This window comes from Nannospalax galili, unplaced genomic scaffold, assembly GCF_000622305.1.
Source record: "Nannospalax galili isolate Female #2095 unplaced genomic scaffold, S.galili_v1.0 scaffold186, whole genome shotgun sequence".
Lineage (NCBI taxonomy): Eukaryota > Metazoa > Chordata > Mammalia > Rodentia > Spalacidae > Nannospalax > Nannospalax galili.
The window spans coordinates 2,172,219-2,186,318 of NW_008358774.1; the positions used below are offsets into that span (position 1 = coordinate 2,172,219).

General features: G+C 41.1%; 1 protein-coding gene across 1 annotated transcript in view; it reads right to left on the reverse strand.

Annotated features, from left to right (window-relative positions):
- The window catches only part of Ect2l (epithelial cell transforming 2 like), a 92,631-nt gene that overhangs the window by 26,064 nt on the left and 52,467 nt on the right, over nt 1–14,100 (reverse strand). Inside the window, exons 9-11 of the mRNA XM_017795353.2 lie at nt 13,139–13,231; nt 11,064–11,246; nt 9,198–9,301 (exon numbers count right to left, since the gene is read on the reverse strand). Of these exons, the coding sequence (XP_017650842.1) occupies nt 9,198–9,301; nt 11,064–11,246; nt 13,139–13,231 (380 nt within the window). The remainder of the gene's footprint in view (nt 1–9,197; nt 9,302–11,063; nt 11,247–13,138; nt 13,232–14,100) is intronic.

Below are 14,100 nucleotides of genomic sequence, written 5' to 3' on the forward strand. Positions count from 1 at the left end.
ATGTGGTTATTAAATATATAATTCTAAAAAATTTTTTTTAAAGAATTTAAAAAATAAAATAAAAATAAAAGCATCATTTAGCTTCCTTTGAACTACCTTACTTGAGAACCAAATTCTTTGAGGCTCCTTCTTCACTGAGAGGCAGGAGAGGCGTCCTGCCCTTCAAGGTCCTGATCCCAGACTTAAAGAATCCACACACCCCTGAGAACCGGCTTGGCCTACACTGTGCTCTGTTCCTTCACAGCTGAGAAGAAATAAACTACCTTATTTTCAAGAGGCTAGAAGGAAAAGAATATAACACTTTATAAAATTCACCCCTTTCTTCATCTCATGATAATGTGTCAAACAGTTCACATACCTTTCCCAGGCTTGTCTGTTTCCACATTTAAGTATGGCTTTTCCTGTCTTCAGTGTATCTTGTAGCTTCTCTATAAATTAGCACATTAAAATAAAAGATTTCCTGGCTGCCTGGGTAGCATCCCAGGGCTCCTTTAGCAATGGAACATAGCCCTGTGTTCATATTAAATTTAATGACTAGTCCTCATGACTGTTGCTCTTCCTAATCAAAGAAAACTATCAGTGACAATCCCCTCATGTCCAGGGAAGAGACCAAAAGAGAAACATCAGTTCATTTCTGTGCTTGTTTGTTTCGTTGTTTGGTTTCTTTGAAACAGTTTCTCAAGTAGCCTAGGCTGTCCTCAAACTTGCCATGTAGCTAAGGCTGACTTTGAACTTTTGATCCTCCTGACCTTGAACTTCTGGTCCTCCTAAGATACCCCAAGTGCTAGGATCGCAGGTAAATACCACCAAAACTGGCTACAAACATCAGTTTTCAACCAAGACTCCTTTTACCTAACTCAGAAAAAAATGAACGTATTTTGTAGCTGTGTGGTCCGCTGTCGCAGCCTGAAACCTTTGTCCAGGAGCCATGACAGCTGCAGTCACTCACCTCTCCTCTCAATGTGTATACAACGAGAGCCAAAACTACTCAGAATCTCTCCATTCTCTCTTTTATCTTTTCCACATGTACCTGTCTCGTGCTAGCCTGCTATACTTTTATACTTTTGGATGTTGGGGGGGTCCTAATTTGAATTTTGAAAAAATAATTCAAAATTTCCCTCTGAGTGGAACACTTCTTTTTAAAACAAGTAATAGTCCTAGTTATTTATAGTCAGGAAACCATCACTTTGTCAAGTCAGTGGAGATAACAGTGCCTCTGTGGGTAGAAAGCAGCTGCAGATGTAAGATGAAAACCAAACTCATGCTATCTATGCCAAAACTAGGATGCAGAACAGTGCAGAATGATATTGTGACCTCACAGACAAGGTAGCTACCCTATGGTAGAAAATCACCTGTTTATGACTTGGTTCTCAAATGTCTCTCAAAGGCCATGTTTTAGGGCTTAGTTTCCAGCCCGTGGTACCTTTGGGACATGGGGCCCAGTGAAAGGATGTTAGAGGCACACCCTTGAAGGCATTTGGGGACCTTGACCTGCCTGTCTTTCCCCACTTTCTTTCATTTCTTGGCTCCCCAGGAAGTTAGCTGTTTCTTCTGCATCTTGTGATTCCACGATGTACTACCTCACCAAAGGCAACAGGGCCACCCATCTGTGGACCAAAACCTCGGAAACCATGAGCCAGAATGAGCCTTTTCCCCTTTGATTGTTTTGGGTATTTTGTCACAGCTGGAAAACCGTTCTCCTATGCTCACTCACCCGAGACGTTACACATCAGAATCTACCCTGCTGTGTACACACAGGAGTATTACTCCATCTCTGGCTTAGCAGCTTCTTATGTAACCTCTTAATATCATTTGGTCCTGAAAATTGGGACGTCTCTCATTTTATATTATGCTTGGTCACAACTGTTGGTATTTTTAAAAATATTTTATTATTTTTATTTTATGTGTATATCACCTGCATGTGTGTATGTTTACCAGTGTTGTGCCATGCCCATGGAGGTCAGAAGAGGGCATTGGATCCCCTGGAACTGGAGTTACTTCCAGTTACTGGAACTGGAGTTAGCCGCTATATGAGTGCTAGGAACCAAACCCAGGTCCTCTACAAGAATAGACAGTGCTCCTAACAACTGGGCCATCTCTACAGCCCCCAATTGTTGGCATTTTTAGAGTCTATTTTTTTAAATTATGGTTCCACCCCTTATTTTGTTTTTGGGGTGAATACAGAGGCAGTAGCAGGGGCTTTGGAGGTTTATAGACAATGATTATTTTGATGGATGGGCCTTTGCTTGGTGATCTCTGTATTATATAAAAGAAACCATGAGAAATAGCTCACTGGGCAGGGTTTTGAAATGGCTATGAAAATGACAGGGAGTGTTTAGGAATAACTATGATTCTGGTTGTGCCCCATCACCATGGTTGCACAGCGTTAGTGTAAGCACTACAGAAAACTACAGGCTATCAAAAGCCTGGAGGAACTTCTGATTGGATAGCAAGATGAGAGGAGGGATAGACAGGATAAGGACTGTATTAGTGACTTTTCTTGTCACTGTGACAAGTCACCTGACTGAAACAACTTAAGGTAGGAGAGCTTTACCTTGGCTCATAGCTTTGGAACATCTCAGTCCATCATGATGGGAAAGGCAGAGTGAAGCATCTCCTTCCATTGCCATGGGAACAGGAAGTGAGAGCTTGTTCACATGGCATGACAAGGATGCAGACAGCTCAGGCCAGAACTAACAGTGACTGTAACATTCAAAGGCACAACAGTGGTAACTAACTTTCACCAGGAAGGCCCCACCTCCTGAAGGCTTCACAGTCTTCTGAATAGCACCACAAACTGGGACCAAGCACTTAAAACACAAGATTCCAACTATAATGTTAAAGACAGATAGATGATGATGATGATAGATAGATAGATAGATAGATAGATAGATAGATAGATAGATGATAGAGATAGATGATAGATAAATGATGGATGGAGAGATAGATGATAGATGTAGATAGATGATAGGTAGATAGATAAATGATAGATGGTAGATAGATGATAGATAGATTGATAGCTAGATAGATGATAGCTAGATGATAGATGGAGAGATAGATAGATGATTGATAGATGATAGCTAGATAGATAGCTAGATAGATAGATAGATGATTGATAGAGAGATAGACAGATAGATGTAGATAGATAGATAAATAGATAGATAGATAGATGATAGGTAGATAGATAAATGATGATAGATGATAGATAGATAATAGATGATAGATAGATGACAGATAGATAGAGAGAGAATGAGAGAGAGAGAGAGAGAGAGAGAGAAAGAGATGATAGACACATAGATAAATGCCTGGATTTTATCTATAAGCCCTGTTATACAAGCCCCTTCAGGACAATCATCTGAGGGAAGGTATCATTTACACTCATGTAGCTGTGGGTTTATGTGCTCTTCTGAACAAATATCTACAGTTTTAAAAATAAGTCCCAAGGTATGGAGATAGCTTCTATTTTAACCGAATTCAACCACAGTGCTGGCTGATCTTGGTTGTTAACTTGACACACCTGGAAAAAAGGAATCTCACTAGAGGAGTTTCCTCCATCAGACTGGCCTGTGGGCATGTCTGTGGGACATTTTCTTGATTGCTGATTGATGTGGGAGGGCCCAGTGCACTGTGGGCACTACCACCCCTGGGCAGGTGGACCTGGGCCATATAAGAAAGGTAGCTGAGCAAGCCAGTAAGCAGCATTCTCCATAGTTTCTGCCTCAAACTCCTCCTGTCTTGAGCTCCTGTCTTGGCCTTCCTCACCGTTAGAATATAAACTGTAAGGTGAAATAAGCCTTTTCCTCCCCTAATTGATCTTGGTCAGTGTTTTATCACAGCAACACAAACCAAACTAGAACAGGCATCTCCGTTTAAGCTGTGGTTTTCCCCTGAATGGTCTTCAAGTTTGTTCTATGGGCTTTGTGCACAGCTATTATGTATTCAATAATAAAAAGTAAGAATCTAACACTATTTCTAATTTAATTTTTTAAAAGAAAAGTGTTACAAAAACTCCTGTGTATAAGGGTGTTCTACATTTCTGTAGTTTTATGTTAAGCAGCTGATATATTGATAATAGCTTGATTTCCAGCAATAGCCCAAACTTCATGTGTCATTAACATGATCAGATGTTAAGATAAGCAGCAGATAGAAAAGACTAGATTTCATTGTGGAGCTTAGTAAAAGAAATCTAAGAAAGTCTAAGAATGTTCTCAGTGACCACTCCTTTAAGGCTCAGAGACTGCAGAAATCCCCCCACACACACCGTTTCTTAGCTGTTTAAAATGCAAAAGCAGGGGCTGGATAGATGGCTCAGTGGTTAAGAGCACTGATTACTCTTGCAGATGACCTGGGTTCTATTCCCAGTACCCACATGGCAGCTAACAACCATATATAACTCCAGTTCCAGGGGGATGTGACACCTTTTTCTGGCTTCCAAGGGCATTGCAGGACACTGGTGCACTTACATACATGCAGGCAATACACTCATATACATAAAATAAAAATAACAAATAATAAATATATATAATGCAAAAGTAACACTTTGTAGGATTGCTGCTTTAAGTTTTCTTCAAAGAATTGATACTTCTGGGTCAACTGTGTCCAGGGCTTGGGATGACTCTTAGGAATAAGATTCATCCTTAGGAATAAAGGTGGATAAAAGAACTCCAATAAAGTTTCCAGGGATTCAGGGATCATCCTGATGTTTTAAGGATGGGGGAAGAACTTGGAACCTGCATAATGGTTGCATGTAGATCATGCTGTCCAGGAAACCAAGGAGAAATGAGCTAGCTCAGATGCCCAGGTATTTTTTTAAGAGCTTTTCTGGGCTGCAGATGGATGGAGACTGTGCCCATGCTTTTGGGAAAACAATTCCCAGAATCTCAGGTGGTGGCTACTGGGGCAAGGTGAAAAAGAGGTCTCTGAGAAGCAGATGGGGAACTGGGATGAAACGTGGACCCTGTTGTTCATGCCAGCCTGTGCATTCTGCTAACCAATCCTCACCTGCTGCATCTTCATTCATGGCTCTCAGCCACCTAAAAGCAGCGTGTCTTGCTTACTTAGCTAGTGATGCCCAGAGTCAGGCATAGTGCCTGCTATATGGTTAGCTCCTATAAACATTTAGAAAGCTGAACTGGAAAGGATGGGGGTTGCCCTTTGCCTAAGAAGTGGTACTCCATGAGCTTCCTAAAAAGACAGAGGTGAGGTAGCAGGCAAACAGGGCTCTTAGCTGCAAAGGGCTGAACCCCCTGTACACGTGTTCACTGAGACTCAGGGGCTTGGGGTTGGGAAGAATCAAATGTTTGGCAGGGGTCGGAGGAGGGTAGGTGGAGCCTCAGCTAGGCCCAGTAACTGTAGGCCTTTCCTCCTGAACTAGTACAGGCTACTTGGCAAAAGGAGTGGTCCAAAGGCTTCATTCTTTAACCCTGCCATGTGCTGTCCTCTAGTGAAGCACTGATACATAATTCTAGAATGTCACAGTAATAGGGTACTGGCTGATTGGCCTGCTAGGGCAACTCATGAGTCTAGATGGTGACTTCGTGTTTGGGGACAGTGCCCCAAGCCCTCAGATGTTGTTTCTCTGAGCCTGAAAAGGTTCTAAAATAACATTTCCCCATGTGGAAATCAGTTCTGTAAATGGCAATGCAATTCTCAGCCTTTCCTGAATTCTGATTATTTCACGTAACCAAGAGTGTGTGGATTCTGAACAGAGCCCTGGCAAAATCATTCTTTTTCACTGGAAGAATTCGCTTCTTCAACTCTTCTCTTTTTTTTGTTTATAAATTTGAATCTCGGTTAAGAAAAAGAACAGAGCTCAGTTGGTAGGGTGCTTTCCTAGCATGTATGAAACCCTACCGTTTGATTTCCAGCTCTGCATAAACTAGGCATGGTGGGACATACCTGTAATCTCAGGACTTGGGAGGTGGAGGCAGGAGGATCATGTGTTCAAGGTCATCCTTGGCTATGTAGGAAGGTTCAAAGCCAGCCTGGGCTACATGAGACCCTATTTAAAAGAGAAAAAAGAAAAGAAAAGGATGAGGTTGGGGAAACAAAAAAAGAAGTCTTAGTTTCACACATTCACACACAAAGGGTCTTAGTTTGCAAACAAATTTGTTTTGTCTAGTTAGTGAGGACTGAGCTGAAGAAGGGGCAAAGCAAAAGACCAATTTCCAACTTTCCTGCACTAAATAATGTCGCTTGAGCCAGTGAAGAAGTTTATGTTGAAGTGGCTTAAATGCTACTCGCAGTAGTGCCACAAAACACTCTATTTCATGATGACCATGACAGTTGGCAAGCTGAAAGTCTCCCAGGGAAACCAGTGTTCTTCCTGGTGAATCTCTTCCCATGAGCCTCACTCTACAGTGAAGCCACCTGGGCATAAAAACATGGTGCACTTTTACCTTCGTGCGTGGATCCCATGTTACTTTTGAATCACATTCCATCAGAATAACATTTCCTTCAGAATCTTTGCTCTTTTTACTATGCTTCTTCAGGAGAAAATATGACAAAAATTCCAGAGGTTTGTCCTGAAAAATGACACCCCCCCGAAACAAAAATCCTATTTAAAATGTTCATCTGGCATCACATTAAACAAATAATGGGAAAGACGACATGAACTGGAGATGGTTAAGCCAATAAAGTACCTGCACAAGCAGAGGACCTGAGGTTGTATCCTCGCACCCACATGAAAGCTTGGGGGTGCTGTTGCACACCTATAACCTTGGGGGTGGGGCAGGTGGATCCCCAGGGCTCACTGGCCAGCCAGCCAACCTGAATCTGTGAGTTCCATGTTCAATGAGCAACCCTGTCTCAAAAACTACAGTGGAAAGTGATAAAGATGCCTGATGTCAACCTCTGGCCTACACACACTTGCACAGGGACACACACACACACATACACACACACACACACACACACACACACACACACACACACACACACACACACACACACACACAGGACACATTTTTATCAGACCTTTCAACACTATGCTTAAATTATATGGCCAGAAAACAAAGTAACTATTACTCCACTACCAATAGTAAATAGAACTTTCTAGTTCATCCCATATTCTTTCAAGCCAGCCAAAGTACCTCGTGACAACCCTTTGGCCCCATGAGGAAAGACCAGCAGGGATCTTGTGGTCTCCCAGGGCAGGAAGCAGACCTGGCATAGCGGCAGGGCAGCACTCTTGCTAGGAAACACACCCCGAAACACCTCAGTTTGCTTCCATCTCACACTGTAGGTTTGAGCCTCATCAAAATAGCACCATACGTGGTTCTTTCTGTACTAAACATGTTTAACCATTCTTTAGTGTTTGGGAGAAAGTGTAAGATTTTTCCAGGCTTCTGGGCCATCTCTGTGACCATCCCAGCTCAGATCATCAGAGAAATCTGCCAGGGCCTTTACTCACTGAGTGTCCTGTGCCTTGGTTAGTGTGCTACCGAGCTGAATCTAGAGGAGACAATCCACAGCCAACAGCAGTTCCACATGGTGTAGCTAAGCCTTCGGTGCTGCACAAAGCCAAGGGGAAACCAGAACAGACACATGGCAACAAGGAGAGAGACTGTCTGCAGAGACCATGTTAAATGGTCCCTTCCCTCACCACAGTGGAAGGGAGTCATTCCTTGAAGACTAAAGACTGCATAGCACTGAGAGTTCCCAAGTCGTCACTATTCCTATCCTAGTCTTGATCTCCCCCAAACAGGAGTTCATTTCCCTCGCTTAACTGTTATCCTTGGGACTGAGACAGGGGGTCTGTGCACTAACTTCTTGTCTCCTCATCTGTCTGGGTGCACATGTGCTCACAAAGCCAGAAGACAGCCTAGGGGTTGTTCCTTAGGTGCTGTCCACTTTTTATTTGTTCGTTTTTGTTTGTTTGTTTGTTTGTTTTTTGAGACAGGGTCTCCCTGTAGCCCTGACTGGCCTAGAACTGGCTATGCAGACCAGGCTGGTGTTGATCTCACAGAGATTCGCCTGCCTCTGCCTCCTGAGTGCTGGGATTAAAGGTGAGCACCAGCACACCCGGTTCACTTTTCATTTTTATTTTTTGCACCCATGTCATGAAATTGCCCACAGAAATTGGATCCCTTGGAACTAGAGTTCCAGTCAACATCTGCATGCTTTAGGATACAGAATGGTTCTGTGGTAGTATTTTATTTATTTAGTATGCTATTTAGTATTTATTTAGTATGTTATTTATTATTATTATTATTATTTATATATGAGTGTATTGCCTGCATTTATGTGTGTCATACAATGCCCATGGAGGTCAGAAGAGGGCATCAGATTCCCTGGAACTAGAGTTACAAATGCTTAACTGTCATGTGGGTGCTGGGAACTGAACCTGGGTCCTCTGCAAGAGCAGCCAGTGCTCTTACCTGCTGAGCCATCTCTCTAGCCCCTCACTTTTATTTTTGAAACATAATTTTATCACCACTTTTTTTCCTATTAGTTTAGAACTTACCAAGCAAGCTATGCTGCTGGTCAGAGAGCCCCAGGGATCTGCCACCTCTCCGGCACTGGGATTATAAGCATATTCTAGCATGCCTGGCTTGTTTTCTCATGGGTTCTGGGAATCGAACTTGGGTCCTCATGCTTGCACTCTGGCAAGCACTTTACTGACTAAGCTATTTCCCCTGCCAACTAACCTCTTGCTGTTTTCTGAAATGTACACTGCTTTTTCTGATAGAATATTCAAGATGTGTTGCTAACAAAAATGTTTCTTTAGACACCCCAACTCCCAGACCCCAAATGCCGATTTGCTTCTGTTCTTTTGTGTTTTCTTTCCCATCCTTTCTCATCCAACCTCATTTGCCCATCACCTTCCTGTATCTGGTTTCACACATTTTTAGTTCCCTGGCCCACACTAGGAATTACTTCCACCACTGAATAGTTTTTATGTGAAATAAAGGCCATGAGCATATTTTCTAAAGTGATTTCTGACTGAAATTAAGCACAAGACAGAAAACACTGCTCAACGTAATAAACTTTAAATAACCCAGATTTTCCTGCTTCTCTGTTTTGTATGCTTAGTACATCTCAAGCCCAGAATCTCTCAGTGGCTTTTACAAGCTAATGTAATTTATCTGAGGAACTGTGTCCCAGAGGGATAAACTGGTAAAATTTAATAAGCGCAAACTAAAAATTATTTAAGTCTTGAGTTTTTTCTAGTTTTCTTTCTTTAATGAAACACTTACAGAATCTTCTTTAGACAGCGCCATCAATCCGTCAGCCAGAGCTTGTGCAATGTCTTGGTTATTCAGAATGTTGGCCATACTCAGAGTTTCAAACATAAATTGCCCTGCAATACATAAAGTATGGACTCTATACTTACTTTATGTAAGACATGATTGAAAAGAAAACTCAATCATCAGGTACTTTTTAATGAAAAAATGCAAAGAATGGGACTAAGTTATTTTTCTTGTCGTTAGAAGTTCAATTATTAATTAAAAAATAGGCCAAAGTGATTTCATTGTAAGCATGTACGTAGTACCCACCCTGGAAAAACTCGTATTGGATGAAATCTAAGAATAGAGAATACATGAAATAAGTGAACACATGAAAAGGGACCTTATAAGTTGAAATTTTAGATTCAATCAAATATGTTCCCCACTCCCCTCCACCTTTGTGTTCAAAATGTTAATATTTTAAGTTCAGAGAAAATAGCAAACATACAAAGACACCTTTTATTTTTAATATTTATATACTTATATTTCAAAACCAGTTTTTCCATTGACTTCTCATTGCCTACAGACTATCAGCAAAAGTGTATGTCTGTCTTTAAAACATTTACCCACCAACTTTTCTAATTCTTAATATCGATGAAAGGAAAAAAGAGAAATTATTTCTTATGGTTTCTAGTTTTATAGCTGTTTAAAATTATTGAACACCTCCTAAACATGATAGAATAGGTAGTTCAAGAATATATGGGGGGAATCTCTGTGTTAGAGGCATTCGTGAATCAAGGTATAGGATATGCATTGATGAACAGAGTATCTACGTGGATACACATGGATATCTGTGTGTCTACAACAAATGGCTGGGAAAAGTGCAGATCTGCAATGGCATGGATGACACTGTGTTTTAGAAGGATGTAAAATGTTAGGGAAAAGTTAAGTACATGGTTATAGAGGCAGAACATTTTTACCCACTTAGTGAAAAGTGCTTCATTTTGAAGAATGAACTGATTTAGTTTAAGGTTTAACATTGAGATAGTACACTGTTCCACAAAGATTATTGTGATGATTTGATCAGAGGAATGGAGAGGGAATGAGAAAATCAGTTCAGTGATGTCAACAAAGGACCATGGAGTCCATCATCAAATTTTGTATTTTATTTTTTAAGATGAACATTTAACATGTAATTTTTTTTCTGTACTTGAATGGGAACCAGAATGGATTTATCTACAGATGACCTGGGGCATCAGGACAAATTATGTATTTTAGACAGAAAATAAACAGAACTTAAACTGTAAAACAAGTTATATAATAAATGCCATGGGTGAAAGAGGCACCTAACTTTTAGAGTGAGCTATAGTGGGTAAAAGATACAGATCTCGGGGCTGGAGAAATGGCTCAGCAGTTAAGAGCACTGACTACTCTTGCAGAGGACCTGGTTCAATTCCCAGCACCCACATGGCAGCTAACAACCATTCATAACTCTGGTTCCAGAGGACCCGACACCCTCTTCTGACCTCTGTGGGCATTGCCTGACATTGGGTATACTTACATACATGCAGGCAATGCACTCATACACATAGAATACAAATGATAAATAAAATATTTTTAAAAAGCTATCCATCTCCAGCTGGGCAAACAGCAAGTTTTATTCAGGGCAAATAGGCTGATACAGAATTTAAGAGGATGGCAAAGTTTGAAAGCAGGAGCCAGCTTCGGCATTTTGAACATGACTATATTTGTTTTTGTATTTGAAAAGCAAAGGAAGCGAAGTTTGCCCAAAGGTGTGCCAGAGTTGCATTTTTCATGTGCCTTTCCTAATCCTGAATTTGCTCAGGTTAGAAACGCACTTCATAACTGACTACAGGGAAGTGCCAGTGTACTTACCTATCATCCGGCCGCTGACGCTCTTCTGCAAGTCCTTGAAGAGCGGATTTAACTCTTTCCTCACTGATTTCAAGGAGTCTTCCAAAAACTCTGTGAAGCTGGACCACACCTGCAGCTTGGACTCGATAAAGTAGATGGAAGGAGGAGCCCAGTCCCGCTGTGGCCCCAGCCAGTCACTAAAAACTGACATGATTTTGCCCTTTTATTATTGAATATTTGAGGTGTGTGTGTGTGTGTGTGTGTGTGTGTGTGTGTGTGTGTGTGTGTCTGTGTGTGTCTGTGTACAGGTGCACTGTGTGGGGGTGCACATGTGCATGTGTAAACATGCACGTGTGTGCATATATGTGTAGATGCCAAAGGTCAGCCTCAGGGGTCATTTCTCAGGCACTGTCCATCCACCTTATTTTTTGAGACAAGGTCTCTCATTGGCTGGAGTTCTCCATGTAGCACAAGACTTGAGCTCAGGAAGGAGAATTCTACTTCTTATTTAAAGCACAACAAGCTCAGCTGTCTTTATACTGGATGTATTATCCTTTCTAATTAGAAGACAAACAGTTATAGTCAGCTTTCAATGGTAAAACAAGAAACTCACAAAAGACACAACGAATGACTGTTTAGTCTTGATACATAAGACTGACATATTCATCTTGAAATTAGAAATTAACTGCCTGGTGCTTTGGGAAGCAGAGTAGATGGAGTATCAGCAATAATGTACTGAATCATCTTTTCATTCTAAAATTAAAAATCCTATTCACCATTTCCCATTTCCCTGCCATGCCATTTAAATTTAACCCTGTGGTAGCCAATCCCATCTCTTTGTAAATTAAGGAAAACTGCAAAATATTCACTGTGTCTGTTGTGAACACATAAGAAGTTTTCTGTCTTTGAAAGCAATTACAGTGTGATAAAGTGGCATGTTGAATTTCATTTCTCTCCTGAACAGATAGCCATATTTGCTTCATTTTCCCTCCTATTGCTGATCAAAAGCTTTCTGATATGTTCTTTTATAAGGCGAATAAGAAAAAATGGGCCAGGTTTGGTGGCACACACCTTTAATCCCAGCACTTGGGAGGCAGAGACAGGCGGATCTTTGTGAGTTCCAGGCCAGCCTGGTCTACAGGGAAACCCTGTCTCACAAAGACAGGAGGAAAAAGAAATATTCAAATATAACACAAAGGCAGAATATGAGAATTAAAAATGGTGTTATAAAATGCATCCCAAAGAATGCATCCCACAGATTTACAGTAGATTTTAATCTTTGGGGTAGGCAGTTCCTCTCTCTGCAGAGCCACATGTGCCATCATCTGGTGATGTAAAAATAAATGAACAGGCCACATTTGCTTCAAAACTCTGTGAAGTCAATGTGCTTTCTGTTAGATCCACATGGAATCTTTTCCCTTACAAGTGTCATAGTCATGCCAAATTTCCCTAGTCTTGAAAAGCCCTTGGCACTGGAGACCAGCAAAGCAATACTTCATATAGTTTCCAGGGCGGTTCAAGCTCTGCTTGATAGGAAGTAGGGACGGGAATAAAGAAGAAAATAATGAGTGGTGTTGAAGTACAGCCATGCAGCTCTCTCGTCAGTTGGCCAATGTTACGCTTTCATCCAATATTGGTAACACCGGTATCTTAATGAACTCGTGCGCTCAGATGTATTTTCTTTTTTGATCTGTTTTCCCTCCCAGATGATGCTACTGAGTGGGATCGAAGCAAAACTCTTCTCCATCTCCTTGTAGCTACAATTCATGTTCCCAAACAAAATGGGGTGATTCGATTTTCTAGGAAAAATTACTCTGTACTTATTTCTCTAGATCAGCAACTGTTCATCTTTGCTTAACTCTTAATGAGAGTTTGTAAATGATGACTGGAAGCAAAATAGGTGCAGTAAATAACCCTCTTCTAAATGAACGGCTCAGCGGTGTGAAATTGCATGGTTGGGAAAATGACAACATTCCTTCAGGGAGAGCAGCAGTTAACCTAGGCCAGATCAAGATTATCAGCTGCACCTGTCCAGCAGGGACACTGCAGTTGGTGAATATTATTGGGCGCAGGGGTGAGCTCGCACATACACTTACTGTGTTGGTAAGAACCAGTCGCAATTCCAGTGGGAGCGGAGAAGAATGTGCCAGTTAGTTGAGACAGCTGAGAAAGAACTTCTACGCCTGCCTCTGCACGGTCAAAAATACTTGCATTAGTTTACTCACAGGTCTCTCCAAGAACAGTTAAACATCACTTATAAGCATAAAGGAGCTGGCCAAGAAAGACCACGTGCAGTTGACATCCTCAATTCAAATCCCTTGACCCATAAATATTTCTCCTCTTACCCTACAGACAGAAGTTCAAACACCTAGTTTATGGAAACTAAGCGATAGGATGGGGAAAGGGGGAGTAAAACTGGACCAAATGCTCATCTTCAAATTTGATTCAAGTCAAAGACAGAGAAGTCCTTACAGATATTTTTCTAAAATAGTCTGACTAAAAGGAGAATTCTCACTGAGAGTGGACAGACCCAAAGGAGATAAGCACAGAACGGAATACAATGGTCAAAATTTAGTGGAGGAGCAATGTCTCCATCTTTTCAACGACACAGATTGGAAGAGAGGGTGGATTATTGAATTCAGTGGATAGACTGAATTACTTGTGAGGAAATTTAAGTCATGGGTGAGGTATGCTAATTCTTTGTGGTCCAAGAATAAACACCTAAAGTTGTTTCTGTTTCTACAAGATGACAGAAGCTGGTGGGTTTAGATGTCTCTCGCTGATTGGTGGCTAATATTTTCATTGACAATGAAATCAGTAGAAAGTCCAGAAGTGAACCTACATCTATGCTGTCGATTGATTTCAATGAAGTTGTAGGTTAAATTTGTGGGCGCAGGGGCAACAGTCTTCTTTACAAAGGACATTGCTGGAGAAATTAAGTATCTACATGTAAAATAAATTCAACCCCAACCTATACTTCATACTCCATTAAGAAATAAATCAAATGGGTCACAAACCTAAATATAAAACCAGAGTTAAACATCAAATCCTATAAAGT